The following is a 26,515-nucleotide window of genomic DNA, read 5'->3' on the forward strand; positions in this document are numbered from 1 at the left end:
AAAACACGCGTGCGTCTAAATTAGTGAACACCTACATGTCGTACAATGGTCGCACAAAAATTTCTCATATGAGCGGATCCTAGGTGCACATATGAGACATCTGCGGCAGGCGGTGTGCTCGGTTGTAGCTTGGTGATACTAGGTGCTCTTCGTGAACTTATTATTATGTTGTTACCAAGTGTTTGCACCCTGCAGCGTGTTTCTGTGCAAGTTCAGTATGCGTAGAACTGTTGAGAAACGAGCTCGACAGCTGATTCCTACTAGGTGCTTCAAACACTGTTTATAACATCGGATAACCTTCGCAATACGAACTCGCCATGCACGCTTTCATAGTGAGTACAGGCTCTCGGTTATTTCGTCAAGTGAGAATCCATAAGCACCTATTGCTCAGGTCTTTCTCATCAAGGAACGGTGGCATCCTCTTGAACGGTCGTACTATCCGTCGTGTCTGCGTAGCTCCGGTGAAACCAGTTGTGTCTGTCGTACTCTGTCGAGCTTGCTCAAGCGCTCGACGCATCGACAGCGGTGAACTAAAGAGACTGTTGCGGCAAGCAAAACCCGAACGATTTCGCCTCGGTGCTGCTGTTTTGTTGCTTTTTGTATCCAGCTCTGTTATGATCGCCTTCCCATTTTGCATCGGCAAAGTGATCGACGTGATCTACACTGCGTCTAACAACGACGAACTTCGCGCCAACCTCAACTGGATTTGCAAGGTTCTGACTGGCGCTGTTGTGATCGGTGGTCTTGCAAACTTTGGTCGAGTGTACCTTATGAACAGTTCAGCACAGCGAATAATCAACTCTCTCCGCAAGCAAGCTCACGCCTCGCTGATGCAGCAGGAGATAGCCTTTTTTGACCAAAACCGCACGGGTGATCTCATCACCAGACTTTCAAGCGACACTGCGCTGGTTGGGATGTCCTTAACACAAAACATATCAGATGGCCTGCGCTCTGCTGTTGCAGTGTTTGGTGGTGTGGGTATGATGTTGTACACATCGCCACAGTTGTCACTAGTTGGCCTGAGCGTTGTACCACCTGTTGCCATTATTTCCTTCGCGTTTGCTGGTAGACTGAGGCAAGTCGCAGCAGACGTACAGACGCAGCTTGCCCAGTCTAGTGCCATTGCAGAGGAACAGCTGTCACACATCAGAACTGTGCGCGCGTTTACTAAAGAAAGTTTTGAGATCAACAGGTATGCTGAAGGGCTTTCTAGGCTCTTGGACAAGGTTAATACTGAAACGTGGTTGCGGGCAGTCTTTTTTGGTTGCACTGGTGCCACAGGAAATATGATTGTATTGGCTGTCCTCTATTATGGGGGCATTCTCATGTCTGATGGCAGACTTACTGTAGGAAACCTGTCTTCATTTTTGCTGTATGCAGCTTATGTTGGTGTGTCCATCGGTAGTCTTGGAGGCTTCTTCACTGAAGCAACCAAAGCTCTGGGTGCTTCAAAAAAAGTATGGGAAATTGCTGATCGTGTTCCGGCTCTGCCAAACTCTGGTGGGCTGGCGCTTTCCAATCTCCAAGGGCACATAGAGTTTTGCAATGTTACATTTGCCTACCCCTCCAGGCCAGACATTGACGTTCTTAAAAAGCTAAACCTTGCAGTGCCTGCAGGATCTGTGTTGGCAATTGTAGGCCCTAGCGGGCAGGGAAAATCTACACTGGCCTCTTTACTCCTTCGGCTTTATGACCCATCTTCAGGTACTGTCATGCTGGATGGAATTGATATTAGGGACCTGGAGCCCCACTTTCTGAGATTGAATGTGGGAATTGTTAGCCAGGAACCAACACTTTTTGCTACATCAATTTTCGAGAATATCCTTTACGGTGCAAAGAGTATGGAGAAAAGTTCAAAAGATGATGTAATCAGGGCTGCAAGTGAGGCCAATGCACTAGAGTTCATCCAAGGCCTTCCTGATGGCTTTAATACAATGGTTGGGGAACGAGGAATCTTGTTATCTGGTGGCCAAAAGCAACGTATCGCTATTGCTCGAGCTATTCTTAGGGACCCCACTGTGTTGATCTTGGATGAAGCAACTAGCTCATTGGATGCTGTTAGCGAGCGAGCAGTGCAAGAGGCCTTGAAAAAGCTTATGGTTGGGCGCACTGTGCTCACTATTGCTCACAGGCTATCTACAATTCGCAGGGCAGATAAAATTGCAGTGTTGAAGGCAGGTACTGTTGTTGAGTTTGGAACTTATGAGCAGCTGATGAGCATTACTGATGGGCTGTTTCGGAGGCTTGTGGAACATCAGCTACAAGACGAGAGAACAGCTGAATGAAAGTTAACATTCATGGTGTTTAATTGCTGTGATATTACTGGAATGAAGTACAAGAATACAACGCACTGAATTATCCTGGCTGCAATGCACATGCTAGTGAAACTTGACAGGCATGCAGTGGATGCTTCTAGTTCTCAGTGCTCATTCTTGTGGGCTGATCATACGAGCATATGTTATGCACAATGCAAGATTGTATTAATGCCGAAAAGCGGGCCATTTAAAACAGCTTGGCTGCTTTGATATTTACTCTACCATGAAGAATGCTGAATTACAAGAACTTGTTTCTAGCAGCACTATAGCAATCCAATAAAGCTATTTTACATGCCCGAGTACTTGCATTGATTCTATAATTGTCAAGCCATGGTTTGCAGATGAGCACGGTATGTAATAAGATGGGTCGTCAATAGAGGATATGAGGTGCTGAAGCATGGCATGCTTATCATAGCTACGTTATTGTACATTTATCAGAGGAAATGAATAGTGTAGAAAAGCTGATCATTGCATACAGCCATTAAATGCATAGGCTCATATCTGTGATTAATTTCAGAGCTAGCAAGCGTTCCAGATCATATACAGTATACAGTAGGGATCTCGAATATGTGGCTCATGGAGGCCTTGCGTTCCCCTTGGACAGCTCGCGCTTGCTACCAGAAACCTTGACTTCGTGGGGACACTAAACAGCCATGCTAAATAGCTCTAGGCTGGTAAAGCATTATTTTAGAACTCTTATCTGCATTTATTGGTGAAAAAGTTTGATTGCTAGTGGAGAATATAGAGGTGAAACTTCCTTTTGTTGAATTTCACATCCAAATTACAGCAGTGGTAACATCAGTCTAATGAGATAGGTTTTAACGTATTTGCCCACTTCTGCACAGAAAAATGTTCTTTGAACTTTCTAGGTCAAGCCCGGCTTTTCCAGAATACTATGAAAGCCTTCTTTACTGAAAAACGGGTAACTAATATGAACCTGACTGCTGGTGTTCCACAGTCCAGAAAGCAAGGGCTGGTAAAGTTCTCGAATGTGGTTAAGCTTGGTTAGTTCACCACCATCAATAATTTTGTGTGCTAGCAGCAGCATTGTTCTGGGGATACCTTGGTATTTTAGTGCTACACCTGACACTAATGGCTTCCACACCACTTAAGGTCAAGGGGGAGGCAGCAATGAAGTGTAACTGTGTTAGACAATGAAAAATGGTAAAACCACAGTATCTAATCCAGTTGTGTCAAGGTGCCACTTTGTTCATTTTGAGTCCACTATTGATGTGTGCCATTGCCTATGTAAAAACAATTAGAAGAGTTGGAAAGGATGTGCGACATCTGTCATCGTCCATGTTGCCCACTGCACTGCCTCGTGCACACCCTTGATGGTTTCCCAAAAGCATTTAGGTGCCCTGTGAATTAACTGGGCTGAGTCTGCATCTAGACAAAATGTTGGGAACATCACTGTCAGTAGCAACACATCTCTAAAATATGTCAGGTGCACAAAGTATGCGAGGGCATAATGGTTTTGCGAATGGCAATGGTTCCGATATTTGTTCCAAATTTTTTGCATTCCTTTACTGCTCTTTTCTAAGACTGTCGAGTACAACCATCTCCTTTCTTAATTACTGACTGAATTTGTCTTGGATCAGATAGTGCATGTGTTGATATTGTGTAGTGCTTCCACAATAGCAATCTTTAGAGAGCTTTTAGCATTGTGTAGCTCTTAGTCTTTCTCTCAGTGACACCTCCCCATGGGAGGTGGAACTAGGACTAGGATGCCACATTGGAGACTAGGACACCACATTGAGGGTGATGTGGCCACAGAAGTTCACAGCCAGCCACTCTTGGGTCACATAAGCAAATCTATTACATTGGAGTGGCACCTTATGTTCACATAAAGCTTGGCTGTTGATTTTGCCACTTGAAGGTGCACCATAATGGCCATAATTTGCTGTTAAGGGTTCTCACTCATTATGGCCTCCACCTGCTGGAGCAAGTGAACAGTCTAAATGGCGTCTGACCACTGGCAGCACTTATTTGTCTTTGTTTCGGAAAATAATTGGCCATAATCTGTTGTCTTACCCTGAAAAGAAAAGATTTGGCGACATTTAAGGTGGTGATCTCCAAGTCACTGTGGCTGGTATGTAAGGTGACCAGAGGACAGTATATGGCTTCATCTCCTGTGCCATAGTAGAAGCTGATACTCTGGAACAAGTGTGCTAGATAGGTGGCAGAGGGATTAATGAATACAGAGTTGAGCACCTAGAAAGGCTGAGAATGTTAAGGTCTATGGCGATTCAAAGCCACATCCTCAAATACGTTGAGCACCCAGTTTAGCCTCGATATAACAAGAGGGACACAGTCGAATGCCTTCACAACAAAATGACCTGTATAATGAAGTATCCTGTATGTCCTAGTTGAACTCTTACTTTTCCTATATGTCCTTGCTACTATATTCATTGTGAATGCCTTTAAAGTGATCACCACTACAACATATCTGCCTCTACAATGAAGGAATTTGGGCATCCCCAATGGCTGAATTGTTGCTTTGCAACGAGTGCACATAGCAGTGCCACCACTGCCTTTCGTATTTGCCACTGAGCTGCGAAGGGCATACAAAGTCATACTTGACACCACAACAAAGACCTCATGGGAGGGCGTGGAATCCACAGTGGATAATAGAAATTCCTTCCCCTTTCTGCTCAGATGATGATGATAATGATGATCTGCTCAGAACAGCATACCAGCGACACTGTCAAAGCCATCATGGATGGGAAGAAGGTAAACGTCCATGCATGCAGTAGTGTTAAGTTTATTTTTCCTGGTCCAAGTATGGAAGAGAGACAAGGAAGACAGGGACAACAACCTTGTCACTGTCCCTGTGTTCCTTCTCCCTGTTCTGTACTTAGCGCAGCAATTAACTAGCCTCCTTCATCACCTTGTTGAGCAGCAGTGATGATGAGCCCAATAATTTTGACAAGGGAGGTGATAGCGGCACTCGAAGCTCTGCAGCACTACCTTGTGCTACAATCAGGTTGCACAGTGCTTCACGGCATGAACTTCTGTGCCATAATGTCTGCTGAAGTTGTACATTCTATTGGATGAAGTGTGCAGATGAAAATTGGCAGCTTCATTCACTAAAGTATCTGTCGAATCCATGTTGAATAAAGGTTTTCTTTTTCTGAATGTGCTTAGGTAGTTTTATTGCAAGCACTATGGTGAACAATCTTTGCAACTAAGTGACCTGTATAACAAAGGATTCTGGAGGTCCCAAGTGCTCCATTGTAAAGATGTTTTTGCATATAACAAATTAAATTAAATATGTTTCTTGTAGAGACCAGCAAATAGTGAATATATATGCTTATAACAAATATCGGATATAACAGGTATTTTTGTGTCAGATCTTACTTCGTTGTAACAAGGTTCGACTGAATTGAAGGCACAGTTGCACTGCTGATTCACTTCTTGCAAAGCAAAATAACTACTAGTGCAGAAGCATTAACGAGAAGCGGGGAAGAGCGGGATTATGCAGACTTTCCATTTGCACCACATTTCTGACTGATAAGTGACGGCAGCGCCCTTTGAGGCGTCAAGTGAGGAGCCATGCATTTGTGAGAAAATGCATCCTGGTCTTAATTTTCCTTACAGAGCATTGATTACAGTCTCTGACAGTGTTTATTCATGTGGGATGCAACATTTAACATGCAACGTCTTGGCAGTTTCAAGATTTATTATCCACTCTTCAATCACTTTGCACTATTGGCATACACTGGGAAAATTTTATCAGAATGTATTTAAGAGAAAATTTATCACAATGTTTAGGTAACATTTGTGATACCCTGGCCAATACCATTATGCTCTGCTCAGTGGAATAAGAAAGCACATGCTCTTCATTAAAGCACATGTGTAGCACTGCACATCATCGGGCACTAATGTATGCAAAACATATGTATAGAGAAAACTGTGCCACAGAATGGTGTAATGTAAATAATCCATAAACTTCTATAGGCAAAGCAGCTCCTGCTGCTTCTGTTGAGGCAGCACCTTTAGGTATACTGTCTTAGGTAAATCCTCCAATTGTGGGTTTTATTATCGAAACAATCTATACAAACAACATGCCACAATGTGTGCTTTAGGAGCTAAACTTACTGGAATTTGTACCCATTTTGAGAAGGATGTGCTTTCTGCAGTAGCTTCCTCCCTGTAAAAACAGAAACTGGTTTGATTGTCACTACTACAGATTGATCTGGCAGTTACAGAAATATAGTAAACCACCTTAGCTACGTCTGTTAGGACTAAAACTTGAGCCTTCTGAAGCATCAGGCAAGCTTGCTAAATGTCTGAATTTATTTTTCTTTTGCACAATTTAATACTAATGCACACAAACATCATATATACTGGATTCACTTCTAAATGATGTTAGGGGAGAGTAATACAAATGTCCTTATGGTTGCAAAATAATTTGTTAGGTTACTCTTATCAATCAGCCTAGTACTGATATTTATAATCACATTACAACACAAACAAGCACAATTTGCATGAAGTTACTAATTGTTCAATTGTTGGCCTTTTTATGGTAACCATGGCCAGTGTTGCACAGGAATGGAATCTCAAGCCTGCGATGCCTCGTGCAACAGTCGTAAATACATATTTTCGCACTTCCGTGATCGGAGGAAGCAGCGCTGTTACTGGCTTTGCTGTAGGCAATGCAAGACCCCTAGAAATGTATGCCTGTAGGTGTGTGTTAGTAGTACTTTAGGGCTTTGTATTTATGCAACTGACATGAAAATTATACACCTACACATATTATGGTAACATTTCTATAATGCAGCCATCAAACACTGTTTCCCAAAAGATGGTCAGGTGTTACACCACAAACACAGTATGAAGCCACACTGCATGAACGACAGCTACATAGGTAACAACAGATACCCATTGGACAAGTAGTGGACATTCACCAATATTCTTTTTCAACAGCGCAAAGGACAAGGACGAGACGAGCGCACATACACAGCGTTATGTATGTGCGCTCGTCTTGTCTTTGTCCTTTGCGCTGTTGAAAAACGTATTTTGCAGCAACTTGCCCAAGCTTCAACAGTGTCACCAATATGCTGAGGGTATCATTGAATTTCTGCTTAACATCCGTCGAACATTCAAATTGGATATTTCATTTTGGAAAAACAAAGGCATACTTTTTTTTGCGATTGACTTTAGTTGGCATTCCACAGAATACAGATATCAGACAGTTTGCATTCAAGTGCTGTAATTTTGCTGAAGCATCTCATGCATCCAGTCAACCAGTTGAGAGCACCTTCACACACTAATATGTCGGCACATACTAGCACCATTGTTTCAAAACAAATGAGTGAAGATTTAATAGTGAATTTTGTCAGTCGCAAGAAAAGAAACTATGTGGTTGAGTGTATGAGACTATAAAGTTGTCTTATTTCAGAACATTCATGCTATTTATGTTACAATCCTTATTAGATATTTTTAGTTGAATGAATGTGACACTGTTTTTGCGATGTCTACCTCAATGGCTGAGTAGACAGCAAAACTTGTGTGTGTCAAAGTAGGAGACAGAAGTATGCTCCTGACATGTTATGTTTCATTTGCAAATTACATGGATGAAACATTGGTGCAGCTTATATTTAGATATACAAGAACAAATACTTAAATAGGCATTTATTTATCTATGGCACATACCCATCAGACACCTAGCATGGCTATCTATTAATGAATATTCGTTGTACATACTATGTATGCCTTGTTCTATAAATAAATTTAGTCTTGCTGGATGTTCCATGGATTTCTGTGGTTACTTGTTCATGCCGACATTCGCACATAACACTCCAACATGACAAAAAATGAAGTGCGAGCTTTTTGAGAAAAGGCGAAAATGCAAAACTAAACACTTCTTGTAGTGTACTTCCTACAGAGGCCCGACGTAATAAAAGCTGCAATGAAAAAAAAAATAATTTCTTAAGTTGCATTTTCATGAACACTGCATATTATTTTTTCTTCAATTGCGAAAGCAATTTTGCTGTGCAGTCTCAATTTCAGAAATTTTCACGCTCTGGTTATGCACATCAGACACCTCCGAGTGTTATCTGAAGGAAGACGAGGACAACAAAGTAGCAGAATATCTGATGCTGTATGTCATCTGTTAACCTGGCATATTGTCAGCACTCATGCTCAGCGTACTGCATTTGGAACCACGAGGATACTCGGGAACATGCAAACAGGAATGGCTGCAGGCATCTGCGCACTCATGGCAGCTGCATCTAGTCAACCTGTGTAGCTGATGCAATAGTGATTCCACTCCCACAACATAGGACACACTTTTGCACACAATTCCCATAAAATGGCATGAGTATATGTTATTTTATCGGTGCTAAAAGAAAGATAGATAAAAGAAGAAAGAAATGCAGAAAGACTGCCTCTTGAGATCTGTGGGCTTACCAGCAACCCTACAAGGTTAAGCAATATATTGATAAGCCCACCAAGCCCAAGTGTGTTAAGTTGGGCTAAGTTACCAGTGTCTCAATGAAATAAAGGGGGGATGAGGGGGGGGGGGGGGGGTATTTGCTAGAATAAAATAAGGAAGGAAAACTTTCCTATCCGTCATAAATGATAATTGGTTGCAACTTCTTTTTGAGACACAAAATAAGTTAACTTCATACCTACAATAGTTTATTTCTGTCGCAAAGCCATTTTCTGACGAGTGGCGATTAGTGCACTAACTACGGCATTACACATGCTAAACAAATGCATGAATCATGCTTTTGTGTACAGTATGTTTTCACGAGCAAAATTCTCTGTGTTGCACCACAAAAATTGGCGGAAAAATTTTTGCACGACGGCGACTGCTTTAGGTTATATAAACTTTGCAGCTCAAGTGCACATGCCTGTCCTATAAATATCAAGTAGTGCACTCATGACTACACAAAATGACAGCGTGAGCATTTTAGCCATGTCTGAAATTCATTGCCTGAATTTCTATTGGAGCTCATTCAGAACATGGTCTGCAGGAGTGCTAAGACACTGAAGCACTGATTTAACTAAGTTCATGATTTAACGACATTCTCAGCTGCAGCTGCAAGCACAACTAAGTTGAATCTATGTTCAAGTGTATTCAATTGAGCCTTTTAGCTAATTTAAATGTCTTTATCTGCACAGTTTTATACAGATAATATAAGGGTGGTTCCTTAAAAAAAAGAAACTTATAAAATGGTTTCAGGTATAAATGAGCTCTACATGAACCTACATTAATTACTACATTGTTTGCGTCACAGCTGTGGACAATCGGGACCTGAAAATATTTTGCTCTGCATAGTGATGCCTGTGCAGCACGTCACCCCCATCGCTGCCACTTAAAAGTCAAAGGCAGTACAACTAAATGGTATACAGTTCCTAACAGACTCAAGCACTATAAAAATTATGCTATAAGTTCATATCACAGTTTTCGTTAAAGCTATGCAGTTCTTTAACACTGCTTATTAGCTTAAAGGTACAGAAATTTGACCAGGAAAGTGTTACAGCAATGTACAAGTGATCTTACAATTGTCATAATGTAGTGCAACTATATCCTATATCTTGAGCAGATCAGACAAACTCTAGAGTCCAGAAGCTTGAGAGCAATTACAACCTTCAATAAAGTTATTCAATGTAGCTTCTATGTAAATGGCAAATCCTTTTCTTTCTGCAGAGAACGAATTCAATTTACAAGTACAAAGCACCCATAGGGAATGGTAGACTTCATATAATTATATGTATATAATTCTCAACATGACTCACTGCACAAATATGCATGCATGTACACACACATGCATGCACACACACACACATGCATGCACATACACACACACACAAAAGAAGCTGCTCAACTTGCCAGTGGCAGCTCCACAAGCACTGATACATGCACACTTATATTCATTCAGCATTTCTTGTGAAACTACAATAAAAAATGAGCACTGGCTTATAAGTGGCACTGTTAGCAGATTGCCTCTTGCATGCATCCATGCAACACATATATGTAGGTGCAGAATTTGCAGCATTACCTATGACAAATGTACATGATCTTGCAGTGAACAATGAAAATGCACAGTGCAGCTATATGTTGCACAACTACAAGACCAGTCATATATCCAAGAATGCACATTCATGAACACCTTTCAAAAAAGATGTTTTTAGAGTTTAGCAAATTTCAACGTGCATCTGTATATAAAAACAATACGGATGAAAAATAAATAAACACAGAAATGATAACAAACAACAAACAGTGAACTGGAATAATCTTGTCTATCATGGTGGTATCACTGTCATGACCATTGCAATCCAGATTTCATCAGATCTGCATCAGAGTGCAAGCATAAACCTGAATTGACAACATAGTACTGCTACAATGACAAATGGTACATACACCTATTTCATCAAATTTCAAATATGTTTCTATATATATAAAAAAACACATCGACTGGGCTACTTAACTGAAATGGTAAGCACAAGAGTGAAAAATGAATTCACCAGTGGTCTCACAGCAAACACTGCCGAAAAACAGCAGTAAACCTACCATATAGATAAAAAATACAGACTAGTTCCTGCATTGGTCAGATACCATTTTGTACCATGACTTGGCTACAATGCCTGTCAGGGCAGAGGTTCCCCATGGTAATGGGCCCATTAACATGGTCACACACAACATGTAGTGACACGTGAGACATTCTTGCTATACAGCTCAGCTGACAGTATTTTTGTAGCTTTGGAGGCCTTGTTCCCGTACCTTCTGTTGGCCAGAGAGGCTTAGGTGCCACCCACACTCCTCCAAATGTGTGCTGTCACAGCTAGAGCACCGCCTTGGAGAAATCGTACAAAGTTGTCCCCAACAAGAGGCCCAAGAGCATAGATGCCTTTGAGAGCTTCAGTTTCATGAGTGTGGGGGTGAATTTGAATTGGGTTAGCCCTGCAATCAACCGGTAGCCCTGCTACCAGGCCTAGCTGTGTGCCTTCCAAAGGCAGAAAGTCAAGGTTTGGGTGGGATCCGATGAGCACCAACACATGGGAGACATCTCGAATTTCTCTGTCTGAATCTAGTTCCATGCGGCCATCACTATGGATGCAGCGTACCTGGCAATGGGCATATGCTTTGTAGCCTGGGTAATGCTCAGCTGAGGACATCATCTGGTGTACCTTATGGTACTCTGGATACATAGATCGTGGCAGCTGGTTAAACACAAGATCAGGATCATCCACCCTTTTGCGAAACACATGACAAACATCTACACCATGGAAACGTGCTGCGATCACAGCATCTGCAGCTGACAGCCCGCTGCCTACAACAGCCAATTTCTTGATGGAACTCTTGGTGTCACGCAGCAGAACTTCCAGCTGTCCCAAATCATGGGACACAAAAGGCAGGTCCTCTCCTGGAATGCCAAGCCGCCTTGGTGCATCGTAATGACCGGCTGCTAGCACAACATGTGGTGTGACATAGCAGAAAGAGGTCCCAGTCTGTTTGTCTACACCTTTAACTTCCCACAAGTGGCCCCCTTCCGGGTCATCCTCGGAGTTGCAAGGCCGCACAGACTGCACAGAGGCAAAGTTCCGAAAGTAACGCTGCAGATGCTTGAGGTTGACATAGTCCCGGTAGTACTGGGCCACTCGCTGCACTGACACACGGTTTTGGCAGTTGGGGGAGCCTTGCGGCGACTGTGGCTTTGATGAGTCCCACTCCTTGAAAGTCAGGTCTGGCAGCTCCATCCAAGAACCAAGGCTTATGGTAAGGATCCCACCATCCATCCTCTGCGTAGGAGCAAAGCCAGAACTGAATCAATATGTCATACAATAACAAATGTGTGGCAACGGCAGTACACTCAAAACAAGCTCCTGTCTCAAATACATTATGTGCAGGCTGGCTGTGGCCTCCGCTGCTGTTTGCTCAACATTCCTCAATTTTAGTATTTGTTATGAAATACTCGTAAAACCACTCATTTCCATTCAAGGTGGAACAAAACAAAAAAATTTTAAAAATAAGAAAAATTTTCCAGCACAAGCACAAATTATAAATCATATTTCAACCAAATGTCTGATGCTGGAAGACGGGATTGACTCAATTCATACACTATGAAAATATACATTCTAACTACTCATATAACCAAGATAGAGCATCTCCATTTTTGCATAGGAGAAATTTGGTGAATGATATTTTCTACTGATATTATTCAACTAAATTTTGTAGGAAATAGTGATTAGGAATACTAGTGACCAAGGTGGTATTGTGAAGTGTTAATTGCTTACACCTCAGTGCAATAAAAAAATTAGTTAAATTCAATGCCAAAAAAAACTGCATGTTGTACTTCATTTGTAGGCCAATACAAGGTTATGTTGCGCCTCCACAGACTTGAACAGAACCAGTAATTGTAACTTTGTTACTGACGGTAACTAAATTAGTGAAGTTCTTCATACAAACACATGCCACTACCACAGCTTCATGGACGGTGGCAGTTCCAATGGCCCAGATTCTGGATGAACTTTTGATTGAAACATTTTTATGCCAAATATATATATATATTTTGATGCAGTTCTTGAAAAACAGCACCAAAATAATTTAATCCAAGCTGCAAGCAAATGCCTTACTAGCAGAAAATCAAGAATAAATCAAATGCATATGTAGCATCAATTTTTAATTCAGCAAGATCTCTACAAATTTTACACAGCCACAGAATGTGGCATCACATTTTGATAATTCCAAGCAAGAGCTGCAAGCCTACTTGAACTGATGCGACTAAAATGTCAACTGGATGTGAAAGTGGGTAATCATATGGGCACAGAATCAGATGATTTTACTGCGTGGAATGATATTTACATGAATAAGCTAAACTGCCTGAGTGTTGGCCTTGGAAATAGACCTTTCTTACATGAAAGCATGTACGAATGCTACAAAAAGGCAAATGTTTTAGGCACAGCAATGCAGATGTCCACATAGGCTTAAATTACTATAACAGTATGTATCATATAAAGCATACAGGCAATGAAGCCAAGGCTTCATTGCAAGTTGGCATTTTTAGGCTTCATTGCCTGTTGGCTTTATATGGTCATGATTTTTAAAAAAAATTAGAGCCCCTCTGTTTCACTTCTCATTTAATAAGAGCATGTAGAATGACTGTACCAATTAAAAGAGAAGTACAGAAAGTATAATTTGAAAACATATACAATCACCTTGTACAGCAGCAAGAACCATGGGCAACATTGCTGCTACGCAGCCTTTTACTTCTCACCATAAACAGCGACAGCAAAAGTTATATTCATTCAAACTTAGCATACTGCTTTGTAATGTTTTTTTATAGAAACACATTTCTGGTTGTGGCTCTGCAATGCTGTGCAGCACAATATGCCATAGCATTAGCGCTGCTCAGCTGCAGCCAGAAATTTAAAATATAATGAGGTACAAAAAATAGTATAAATGGCGAAGCTAGCATAATTTCCTATAATTGCTCGATTCTCTCCCCTTTTTGGGGAATATTCTGCTAGCAGTTGATTGCTGATGATGTGTGGTGTTTTATGGCACAACGGCCAGGTATGGCCAAAGAACGCCAAGCCAATGGTAATGAAATCAAAGTGAAGCGATAATTTACAAGCAGTGAATGTTACAGGGCTGTAAAGAGGCCTAAAAGACGGTCACTGCAAAATGTGCAAGAGCTACATGTAATAAAACTATGACTATGATTATGACGCGTGCCAAGGATGCGAAAGAAGCATTGTAAAAATTACATTGTGCTAAAATTGGTCATTTTGATAAAAAATTTGAAAAAAAACACTACTGCCCTAACAGAGTCCTTGAAGTGCAAGGACCTGAAGGCATGTGCTGTATAAGGACTACTATCACAGCAGTATCCTCTAGAGAGAGGATGCGCTATGATACTATTGGGCTATTAACATGTAAAACCACATCATTCAAGAAAGCTAGGACAGCTTTGGTAGTAAAAAAAGGGTTCCTTACCAAGAAACATACCGGGATGGAGAGGGAGATAATATCGGTATGCTAGAGGAAAATGTTTTCCTTCTTTCTCGTTCGGATTCCCGACACTCCACGAGGACGTGGAGGACGGTGAGCCTTTCACCACATCTACCACAGGTAGGAGGTTCGTTGCCAGTAAGCAGAAAAATTGTGAGTACCATTTGTGTATTCTATTCCGAGTCTACAGAATAGGACATCAGACCGTCTTGTTTTTTGTAACGGGGGGCCAGAAACCTATCGTTGGCTTAATCAAATGCAGCTTATTATTTGTTTCTTTGTCCCACATGCATTGCGAGTAGCTTCGCAGTTTCGTTCACAAAAAAAGGCTTGAGGTCTGTGGCAGGAATAGCAGTGGTGGAATTACCAACTTGAGGTGTAATTGATGTGGCCATTTTGGTCGGCCAACACATTATCTTCGATGCATCTATGACCAGGGACCCAGCGTATTGTCACATGTCTACGAGACGAATAAATATTGCACACGAGAGAGTAAAGCTCAATGAGAATATTATTTTTTGTGTTTTCTTAAGGACAGTAGTGCTTTTTACAACACTTAATGAGTCCGTGGATATGATCGCTTTTCTCTAGCTTTAATTTGTTAATGTGTTTCTACCGCAGACAGTATTGCGTAGGCTACTGTGGTACAGATGCTTGCATGGGGGTTCGGTACACCTGCTTCAGAGAAAGATGGTCCAACAGCCACGTAAGACACACCAACATACGATTTTGATGCATCGGTGTAGCATTCGAGACAACAGTAGTTCAATTGGAGTTCATGGAAATACATTTGTATTTCGAGCACTGCTGCGTATTCTGTAACTCTTAGGAAAGATAAATCACATTCAATCACCTGCCAATCCCAAGGCGGTAGCTGCTTCGCTGGAGGCATTAAGCGGTGTTCGAAGAGTGGAACATCCATTTCCACGCTAAGCTCCCTCACACGGAGTGAGAAAAGCTGCCTCACAGAGGGTCGATTACAGAAAAGTGCAGTACATGTCGAATCGTTAATAGTTTCACAACACGGATGTTCAGGATTAGAGTGCACTTTAAGGAAATATTGCTATGAAACAGCCACCACAGTGTGGCTATCGAGACATTTTTTACTTTGACAATCGACCCTTAGGTCAAACGTCCGTCATGACCCATCGCATAAACACCGGCGATGCCAACCCTATTCACCGACGTCCATATTGTGTTTCTGCGTCTGAACGAGCTGTTATCCAACAGGAAGTCAAAAAGATGCTTGTAAAGGACATTATGGAGCCTTCCTGTAGTCCCTGGGCTTCTCCCGTCGTACTTGTCAAAAAGAAGGATGGAACGAGGCATTTTTGTGTAGATTATCGCCACCTCAACAAAATCACAAAAAAAGGAAGTGTACCCTTTGCCACGTATTGATGACGCTCTAGACTGCCTGTACGGTGCCACCTATTTTTCTTCTATCGACTTACGGTCCGGCTACTGGCAGATATCCGTCGATGACATGAACCGAGAGAAGACTGCATTTGTTACCCCTGACGGCCTTTATCAGTTCAAGGTGATGCCTTTCGGTCTGTAACGTGCCCGCCACCTTCGAACGAATGATGGACTCTTTGCTTCAGGGGTTCAAGTGGTCCACCTGTTTGTGCTATCTGGACGACGTCATCGTTTATTCGCCCACTTTTGATACGCATCCAGACCGTCTTTCAGCGATTCTTGACGCGTTCCGCCACGCCGGTTTCCAACTGAACTCGTCAAAATGTCATTTCGCTTGCCGCCAAATCACCGTCCTTGGACACCTCGTGGACGCCCGAGGCGTGAGACCTGATCCGGACAAAATTCGCGCCGTTACAAACGTTCCTGTTCCGAAGTCTACCAAGGACGTTCGCAGTTTCGTAGGGCTGTGCTCTTATTTCCGACGCTTTGTGAAGGATTTTGCGACCATCGCACGTCCCCTTACAGACCTCTTGAAGAAAGACGCCCCATTTTCTTGGGGACCTGACCATGCCGCATCTTTTTCGCAGCTCACTACTCTCCTTAACACGCCTCCAATTTTGGCCCACTTTGACCCGTCTGCCTCAACGGAAGTTCGAACTGATGCCAGTGGTCACGGCATGGGAGCAGTGTTAGCACAACGCCAGTGTGGACATGATCGTGTTATAGCCTATGCCAGCCGACTTCTATCACCCGCCGAGCGCAATTATTCAATCACAGAGCGCGAGTGCCTCGCTCTTGTGTGGGCTGTTGCGAAGTTTCGTCCATACTTGTACGGACGTCCCTCCTGTGTCATCACTGATCACCACGCGCTCTGCTGGCTATCTTCGCTTAAGGACCCCACGGGACGACTCGCTTGCTGGGCATTACGCCTGCAAGAATACACCTTCTCCGTGGTATATAAGACGGGACACTTGCACCAGGATGCAGATTGTTTGTCCTGCTACCCCGTCGATGAACCGGCTGATGCGGACGCCATCGCTTGCGTTTTCTCTGTGTCCCAGTTGCTTGAAATCGGCAACGAGCAACGCCGCAATCCCTCATTACGAGCCCACATGTGCTCGAAATGTGCTCCTAGACAGTCAGCCTGGCCCTCAAGAGAATCTGTTTGCGTGTTTACTAATGGTAGAGGATGAGTTTAGAGGGCTTTTATTTTGTTTACTCTGTTCCAGGCTTTTCTTTCGTCTGTATATGAATTAATACTACAGATGTATTTTTGCCAGCTTTCCCTTTTGGCAAGGTGGCGCGTTCTTCTACCTTCCGATTTCATTTGCTTGAAGCTGATCAAGTTCTTGGTAGTTGGGCAGTCGCGAAGGCGACTCCAAGCCTTATTTTGATTTTTGCTGGCTTCCTTACATTGCTCATTCCACCAAGGAATACGTCGTTTGGAGGGTGGTCCATTCGTTTGAGGGATGCATATTGATGCAGCATCAGTTATAAATGCCGTCAAATATGACACTCTATCATCGACTGAGAGAGTACAGATGTCATCCCAGGTCAAATGTGTCAGCTCTCTGTATCGTTTCCAGCCAGCACAGTCGACCTTCCAACGGGGCAGATGTGGAGAAAACTTATCACTTTTTGTTAATTTTAAGACAATTTGGAAATGGTCACTCCCATATGGATTTTTGATCACGTTCCACTCCAGGTATGGCACTAGTGTACTTGATGTTATGCTCAAGTCAATAGATAAGTATGTTTCGTTCGCCACGCTGTAGAATGTGGGTTCTTTCTTGTTTAGTAGGCATGCATTGGAGGATAAAAGGAACTTTTCTAATAAGCGCCCTCTCGTATCACAACGAGCATCTCCCCAGAGGGTGTTGTGTGCATTTAAATTGCCTACTACAATGTAAGGTTCGGGGAGTTCTGCGATAAAGCTCTCGAATTCTGTTCTGGAAAGTTGATGGCTCGGAGGAATGTAGAGAGAGCTAACTGTAACTAGCTTATCAAATAGCACGGCTCTGATTGCCACTGCCTCAAGGGGCATTTGCACATGTAAATGCGTACAGGCGATACCCTTATCAACTATAATAGCAACACCGCCTGACGAGGCGTAGGCGTCACTGCTATCTTTGCGGTAAATGGCATATTGTTTGAGAAAGTTAATATGTAAAGGATTGAGGTGTGTCTCTTGCACACACAGCACCCTTGGATTAAACTTGCGAAGGAGTTCCTTAATGTCATCAAGATTGTGTATTAGACCACTCATATTCCAATGCATTACCTGTGTGGCCATATTGGAAGTGTTTTATGGTGTGTGTCAAGAGATATGAATCAGGTTGGCTCAAGGGACCTTTCCAGGCCCCTTGATGCGGGGTATTTCTTTTTTGTTGGCGCACTCTAGGGAGCAACGCCATTCCTTCGGTGTCTGAGATGCCGGAGAAGTTTTTGTTACATCCATCGCCTCGTCAGAGGCGCTGGATGACGCCCGCTCAGCGGGCACGCGCGGGGGGTTTTTCGGGCCTGTCTGCACGAGCAGTGGCCCTAGGACCGGCAGGCTCGGAAGTCTGCTGGCCCTTCGTGGTAGGGGGCGGAAGAGCAGTGGCTGCTCCCTCCAGGGGGGCTGATAGCGTAAGCGCCGTCACACTTCGTGTGACTTGCGCGGCCGCCAGAAGATGTGGCGCTGCCCCCCGGCGCGTCACATCACTGTAGGACGGATTTGATTGGTTGTGGACACTAAAACGCTTGCGCGCTTCTGGAAAAGAGATGTTTAGTTTTACCTTCAGTTCGATTATTTGTTTTTCTTTCTTCCATGATGGGCACGATCGCGAATAGGCGGGGTGGTCTCTGTCACAGTTAGCGCAGCGGGTTCTGGAAAAGCAGTTGTCTGAAGTGTGGTCTTTAGATGCACATTTTGCACAAGTAGCACGCCCTCAGCAGCTCTGATACCCATGCCCAAAACGCTGACACTTGAAGCATCGGCGCGGATTGGAAATGTATGGTCGTACGTGTAGTTTACAATATCCCGTCTCTAATGAATCAGGTTGTTCACTCGTTCCAAATGTTATTATTAGATGCTTTGTTGGAATTTCCTTGTCGTCGCGCCTTAACTTATTTCATTGCACCTTTACCACGTTTTGGTCTTGCCATCCTTCCAACAGCTCGCTCTCACTAAGTTAAAGAAGGTCGTCACCAGAAATGACACCACGCACAGTGTTCATAGACCGGTGGCGGCCCACAGATACAGGAATGTCACCAAACGCAACAAGTTTCGTCAGTTTGCTGTATTGGAGCTTGTCACGCACTTCCAGAAGAAGGTCGCCGCTTCCCATTTTAGTTACTTTGTAACCAGAACTGATTGCTTCTGTCAGACATTTTGAGACCACAAACGGGAATATTGTATGGACTGTCTTGGTTTCATGTCGACTATGTATTACATGGTACTTGGGAAATATTTCTTTTGGTTTGAAGAGAAAGTTGAAGGTTTCATTGGTGCGCCCCCTCTTCAGGGAGCGATCAGGGAGTGTGGGGAAATTTGAAGCCATATATAGGATTACTGTATTCGGCAGGAATGCTCACCGCCCACCTCTGAGCCCAACCTGTGGACGTTACAGGATTAGAAAAATTATATTCTGCGTACGCCAGCGGTATGTTTCCACTATAACCTAATATATATATATACCCAAGACTGGATATATTACACAAGGTTAACCTTTGCCGCCAGAAAATAGGAAGTTAGAAGAAATGAACAGAAGACAGGAAAGATGGAAAAGTGGGAGAGAAAGACGAAGATTGGAGAGGAGGACAGGAAAAGGCAACTGCCGATTTCCTCCAGGTGGGTCAGTCTGGAGGTGTCGTCTATGTGAAGCATAGGCACCTCCATTGGCTCAACCTCCAGGATACCCTTTTCCCCAGACACGGCTAAGCCGCGCACGGCTATACGCGGGAGGGTCCAACCCTCGTGTGCTCGGGTACGTGGTGTCTCAACACACCAAATGCCTGCTGATGCAGACGCCCCTGCGGGGTCGGGTGGTAGCTTGCCGCTGACGAAGGATCTTTACCTTGCTTCAAAACAGGGACCACGATCGCTTCTTTCCATGCAGGTGGAAGATATCCAGCAGCCCAAATAGTATTAAAAAGTGCAAGCAGTGACAGTTGTGTGTCAGTGTGTACGTTCTTAATCATGTCGTACATTATTCTATCGGGTCCAGGTGCAGAGCTGCTGCATACGATCAAGGCAGCTCTCAGCTCAGCAATGCAGAAAGGACGGTTGTATGGTGCGTTTTGTGGGGATTTCCGCTCAAATGTCTTGCATTTTTCTATTTGTCTGTACTTGATGAATGATTTTGAGTTGTGGATTGAGCAGCTTGACACATGCTCAAGGTGCTCCCCTGGGGTGTCTGCTTGTTCTTCTAATGTATTCCCTTCATCGTTCACCAGAGGCAACACATTTATTTGCTGCCCTTTTACCTTCCTTACGCCATTCCAAACTTTTGCCTCCTGTGTGTATGAAGTTATGCCTGAAAGGAACCTCGCACAACTTTCTCTCTTTGCCTGACGTCGTATCCGCCTTCCCTGCGATTTTATGTGTTTAAATTCAATAAGATTTTTTGTATTCGGCAATCTGCGCAATATGCCCAATGCCTTAGTCTGCCTCTTTTGCGCATCTCTACAGTTTTCATTCCACCAGGAAACGCGTCTTTTATGGGAACCACCATTTGTTTGCGGGATAAACTTTTCAGCAGCATCAACAATAAAAGCGCTAAAATATGCGACAGCGTCATCTATACTAAAATTGTTTATAAAATCGGGTGATAAATGAGTTGATTCTTTAAAATGCTCCCAGTCAGCTGATTCTAATTTCCAAATGGGAAGATGGGGAGGGTTGTTGTGCTGTGTAATTAAGTTTATTGTTATAGGGAAGTGGTCACTTCCAAAAGGATTACTGATCACATTTCGTTCCAGATGAGGCACAAGAGAAGCAGAGCCTATGGCTAGGTCTATGGATGAATAAGAATTGTGTTGGATGCTGTAGTAAGTTGGCTCTTTCTTATTAAGCAGGCAGGCACCAGATGTAAGAATGAAATTTTTAATGAGTCACCCCCTAGCATCGCAATGCGCGTCTCCCCACAACATGTGGGCATTGAAATCACCCACAAGTATGTAGGGTTCCGGCAGCTGATTTGTGAGGTTATAGAAATCGGTTTTTTGGAGGTAATAGCTTGTAGGTATATATATGGAACAGATAGTTACCAACTTATTGAAAATAATCCCTCTAATTGACACTGCCTCAAGGGGTGTCTGTAATGCTACCTGACGACAAGCTACAGACTTGTCTGCAAGGATTGCTACACTGCCAGACGAGCTGTTGGCCTCATCACAGTCCTTGCAGAATATGGTGTACTGGCGAAGAAACTTTGTGTGTGTTTTAGATGTGTCTCTTGAACACACAGCAACTGGGATTGTGTTTGTGTAGTAATTATTTAATGTCGTCGAGGTTATGTGTAAGTCCTCATACATTCCACTGTAGTATTTGTGTCGCCATTATAATAGATGTGTTTGGTGCTGTGTGCTTAAGCGAGTTATATTTGTTCACGGGCCTTTTGCAGGCGCCGTGACGGGAGTTTTGTCTTTTTTGGAGTGGTCGAGAGAGGCTTGCCACTCCTTAGGCGCTGGTGGCACCGTCTGGCTGGTGGTTGTGTCCATTGCCTCTTGCGAGGCGCTGGACACACGCTCTTCCGAGCGCTTTGTTTGACGTGAAGGCCTCGGCACGTTACACGAGACCTTCGAGGCCACCTGCCCGGAGATGGATGGCCCCTTCTGGGTTGGCAGAGCAGCACTAGCTGCAACCGCCGCGGGGGCAGGTGGCGTAACTGCCGACTCACTGCTTGTGGGTCGGACAGCCGCTGGAAGCCGTTGTGTCGCTGCCCCCTGACGCATCACATCGGCAAAGGTGTTCTTGGGCAGGTATGAAACCCACCTGCGTGCCTCCTTTAAACTTATGTTTTCCTTGACTTTGATTGTAACAATTTCCTGTTTTTTTTTCCAGGATGGGCACGACCGCGAGTATGCGACGTGCTCCCCATCACAGTTTACACAATGGAGACTGTTCTCGCAAGCTTCAGAGGTATGTTCGTGGGCACTGCATTTCGCACAGATTTGGCAGCCTCGGCAAATCTGCGAACTGTGGCCGAAACGTTGGCATTTGAAACATCTGAGGGGGTTGGGCACATATGGCGTAACACGGAGCTTGATGTACCCTGCCTCGATTGACTCGGGCAGGACACTCAAACCGAAGGTGATATGAAGTGTCTGATTTGAATTTCTTTACCATCTCACCTCATCTTAATTCTTTCGACATTTATAACATTCTGTTCACTGAAGCCCTCCAAGAGTTCAGCCTCAGTGAGCTCCAGCAAATCCTCGTCTGAGACAACGCCGCGGGTGGTATTCATTGTGCGGTGCGGGGTTTCTAGTACTTGGGTCTACCCAAATGATACTAGTTTAGGCAGTTTTTCAAATTGCTCATGATCGCGAAGCTCCAAGAGGAGGTCACCACTAGCCATCCTCAACGCCTTATAACCTGGACCAAAAACTTCGGTAAGGGACTTCGATACAAGGAATGGTGAGATTGTTTGCACTGGTTTAGCTGGTTTTTCAGAATGGATCACGTGGAAACGAGGGAAATATTCTTTTTGCCGACCAAAAAATTGGAATACTTCATCGGTGCGCCCTCTTTTCTGAGGGCGATCAGGGAGTAGGGGGAAGGAGCTAGCCATAAAGATATGCGAGATTTCGGCAGTAATGCCAGTCACCCACCGTGGAGTCCTACAAGGGGACGCTGCAGGACCTGTGAAACACGGCCTGCAAACACCAGCTGTACATTATCACTATAACCAAATATGAGATAACCTAGGTTGGTTATTCACACAAGGTTAACCCTTACTGCCTGGAAAAATTGGAAGTAAGCGGAAGCTCTGCTAGCAGTTGATTGCCTTCACTTCTGTTTGTTGTTTGTTCTCACTGCTGGTCTACTTGATGTAGCTTACCAGGCAACACAAAGCATCCCAAGGATGTCCTCAGTATGTCCAAATATCCTAAACCTGGTGTCCAAGTACCTCCTCAATCCACACAAGGATGTCCTGAGTGTGCAACTCATCGGATTACTCACGGACATGTGTTTTTGAAATATCCACAAAGTTCCACTAGAGCACTGCACTGCAGTCAATTTATTTCAACTATTTTATGTACTTGCATATGACAAAAAAAAGTTTGTACATGCCTCTGCAAAAGCATTATATATATATATATATATATATATATATATATATATATATATATATATATATATATATTATATAAATAATGTTAATCAAGCATGCTAACAAAATACAAAATGTTTTAGTGTTTGCAATAATGAACATGTGCATGTGTGGTATGGTATTCGGTGAAGGTAACAGAATAAAATCAAGCAGGATGTGGTCTATGTTCTAACCAACCAGAAATTGACTCAATGCCTTCATCAACAAAAAAAGAAAGGTAATAATAAATGTATAAGCCTTGTAAAGATTTTTACATACAAATTTTTATTGCAGCATATTGTCACATTGTAGTGATGTTGAAAAACACAGTAGCAAAAACTGTGAATCATGGAACTAGCTATTCATTGGCCAAGCCTATGCCCAGAAAACCGGTCACACTAAAAGCACAATGATAGCAGCTAGCACAGTCGGCGATTGTCGAAAATCTGATCTGCACGTCAAGCATGTCGACTTTTATACATGACTTGTCAACGTTCCAGCATAATCGCTGGTGTCCGCGTGCCTTCTAGAAAATACTACACAATTTGTGTCGGGCATACAGTCTGATTACACAAGGTTCAGCGAGAACATACACAGCAGATAGAATCAACGATAACATTTGAGTAAGTTCCAATCATGCAGGTGTCTAGTGCTGAGGGATAACATTAAGTTGTTGGCGGGCGAAATTCAGTATATAAATAGAGTATACAGAAGTACCTGTGTCAATATTGTATATTTCATAGTCAATGTACAGAAAATATATTATAAAGGTAATATGTGGCTTTCACAAGGATGCTCAGAGGATGTCTAAGGGTGAGACAATTAAGACATGGCTATGATATTTTGAGGGTCAGTTGAGAATGTCCTCAGGATATCACTACAACCTCAACGATGTATCCTGAAGACATTTCCAGGGTATACCAACAAGTACATGTGTTGCTTGGGTTATAACCAGTCATGAGTTCGAAGTAATCCAGCTAATAATTGCAGCTCATCAGAAAATAGTGAAGAATGATGGGGATTTGAAAACACGTAGCAAAACTCAGCATTGAAATTGTAAGCTCTCTGCTGTGCACATGGGAGTATACGGGATGATCATATTTAAGCTTTATGGAATTTTTAAAAATAGCCTCTTGCAGATAAATTCGAGTCCTTGAGCTGGATTATTCAGAGAGGCAGACATTACTTGCACAAAAAATCAAAACACATATTCAACTAATTAAATGTATCCACTAATTAAATTCTTAATTACTCTACGGCACATATTGCAATTTACTAATTGCAGCTGGTGAGATTGCAAGGCGCACCCACTTGGAATGAAATTCAAGAATGACACCAGTTTGCAGATATTTGCCATCAATCTCGCCATGAATATGCACTGTTGTTCCACATGATGTTTTAAGGACCACTGACAGCCAAACTCTTGTTCGTGGCTTCTATGTTTTAATGAGTAGGTCTGTGTCTGATAATCACGAAATTAAACCATAAATGATCCAAGGTGACATAATTATTACAAGTGTCATTAATTATGGTCAATTTTGACGTCAGATTGAAATGCATGCCCAAAACCATAAATGAGTGCCACACTGGCATTCGCAACTGACCGGACACATGATCTGTGTGTGTGTGTGTGTGTGTGTGTGTGTGTGTGTGTGTGTGTGTGTGTGTGTGTGTGTGTGTGTGTGTGTGTGCGCGCGTGTGTGTGTGCGTGCGTGCGTGAGTGAGTGAGTGAGTGAGTGCGCGAGTGAGTGAGTGCGCGAGTGAGTGAGCGAGTGAGTGAGTGAGTGAGTGAGTGAGTGAGTGAGTGAGCGAGCGAGCGAGTGAGTGAGCGAGCGAGTGAGCGAGTGAAGTAACTTTATTGCAGGTCCAATGAGGACGCAAACTCATCGCGCACCCGGCTAGTCCCACGTCGGCACTGGCAGGTCTAGCCCACTGGCCCGGTCATGGGCATGCCGGACGGCCAGTATTTTCTTTTCCAGAGCGGGGCTACGCAGAAGCGAGTCCCACTCCTCGTTGATGAACTTGGGGTATGTCGACCCGCACTCCCAGAGCATGTGCGCTAGAGTGGAGGCCTGCCTGCAGGAGGGGCAGACGTCGTAGCGATACACGTTGGGGTAAACCTCGTGGAGAGTGGACAGACATGGATATGTGCTGGTCTGTAGAAGTCTAAGCAAAATGGCTTGCACCATATTCAACTTGGGGTGAGGAGTTGGAAAGGCCCTTCTAGACATGTAGAAATATTTAATAATCTCGTTGTGAGTAGTGGGAGCGTCCCTGTGACCGTAGAGAGGAGGGTAGTTGGCCCTCCTGATAGAGGAAGCGCGGTCGGTGAGGTCACGCGCAGCCTCGTGAGCAGACTCATCGAGGTTCGGGGGAGCACCCTCGACCGACCCTACATGAGTGGGAAACCAGTAAATTGAATTATTTGCGAGAGCATATGGACTCTAGCGACTAAGAAGACGAGCAGCTTGCTTGGCGATGCAATGCTTTTGAAAAGCCCTAACTGCCATTTTGGAATCACTATAGATCTTGGACCCACAACCGTCTAGCAGGGCAAGGGCGATGGCGGCTTGCTTGGCGACGCCGGGGTCTGAAGTGCCAATCGAGGTGCTATTGGAAATTTTGCCACTGGAGTCTTCCCGTCTTCCCGTCGCTTCTTCCCATAGGTCTTCCCGTCGCTGTATTCCATGGCGTCGATGAAGCTTGCCCTAATGTCGTGCTGCTTGATCTGTTTGAGGATAGCTGCTGCTCTGGCCTTGTGTCTGCCCTCGTTGTGGACAGGATGGACGTTTCGGGGCACAGGGGCCACTACAAACTTGTCTCGAATGCACCTAGGGATCAGGGTACTGACCATCGGGAATCCCGCAGGGTGGTAACCCAGCTCTTCGAGGATGCATATACTTGCCACTGTGGTGGTCAGGCGAGTGAGTTGTGCACGTTCTTGGGCTTTGGCAATCTCCTCAGCAGTGTTATGTACCCCCAGCTTCAAGAGATCCTCGGTATGGGTCCTGATGGGTAGCCCGAGAGCCCTCTTGACTACTTTGCGGATGAGAGCGTTGAGCTTGTCTTGCTCCGCTCTGAGCTAGTTGTGCATAGAAATCGTGTACGTGAGGTGGCATAGTACGAAGGCATTGATCAGCCTGAGGAGATTGTTTTCCTTCATGCCTCGGTGCTCAAAAACCGGTGATAGTGAGGAGTTCGCAGTTGCAGAACTTGTCTGCTAATGGCAAGTGTGTTATACCCTGTCATCGGCATCAGAATCGTGGTTGTCTTCATCATCAGGAAGTACAAAACAAATGTCTTTGCATGATGCTCCTTCACTTTACATGAGTACTGTCAATAAAGGCACATCACCTCGTGTGCAACAAACTGTTCACAATGACGTGCTGTCCACTGACGTACAGCTTCGATGACAGCCATTGATCAAGCCAGACCTACTCGCTGACCACACCTCCTCAGAAGAGCGCCTATTTTTCCAACAGAATTAACATTTGTACAGTTATGTCATGATTAAAGCAATT

General features: G+C 43.8%; 2 protein-coding genes across 19 annotated transcripts in view; one reads left to right on the forward strand and one right to left on the reverse strand.

The window, feature by feature from the left end:
• The first annotated feature begins 83 nt into the window (after positions 1–83).
• On the forward strand, positions 84–2,615 carry LOC135906619 (ATP-binding cassette sub-family B member 10, mitochondrial-like). Its single transcript, XM_065438071.2, has one exon. The coding sequence runs from the start codon at positions 318–320 to the stop codon at positions 2,283–2,285; it is 1,968 nt and encodes a 655-aa protein (XP_065294143.1). The 5' UTR covers positions 84–317; the 3' UTR covers positions 2,286–2,615.
• A 3,976-nt stretch (positions 2,616–6,591) lies between these two features.
• The window catches only part of LOC135906620 (oxidative stress-induced growth inhibitor 2-like), a 280,892-nt gene continuing 260,968 nt past the window's right edge, over positions 6,592–26,515 (reverse strand). For all 18 annotated transcript variants that reach the window (XM_065438082.1, XM_065438083.2, XM_065438081.2 and 15 more), the window contains one exon: positions 6,592–12,068. In XM_065438082.1, coding sequence (XP_065294154.1) covers positions 11,070–12,068 — 999 coding nt within the window. In that variant the 3' untranslated portion in view covers positions 6,592–11,069. The remainder of the gene's footprint in view (positions 12,069–26,515) is intronic.

This window comes from Dermacentor albipictus, chromosome 1 (assembly GCF_038994185.2).
Source record: "Dermacentor albipictus isolate Rhodes 1998 colony chromosome 1, USDA_Dalb.pri_finalv2, whole genome shotgun sequence".
NCBI classification, from domain to species: domain Eukaryota; kingdom Metazoa; phylum Arthropoda; class Arachnida; order Ixodida; family Ixodidae; genus Dermacentor; species Dermacentor albipictus.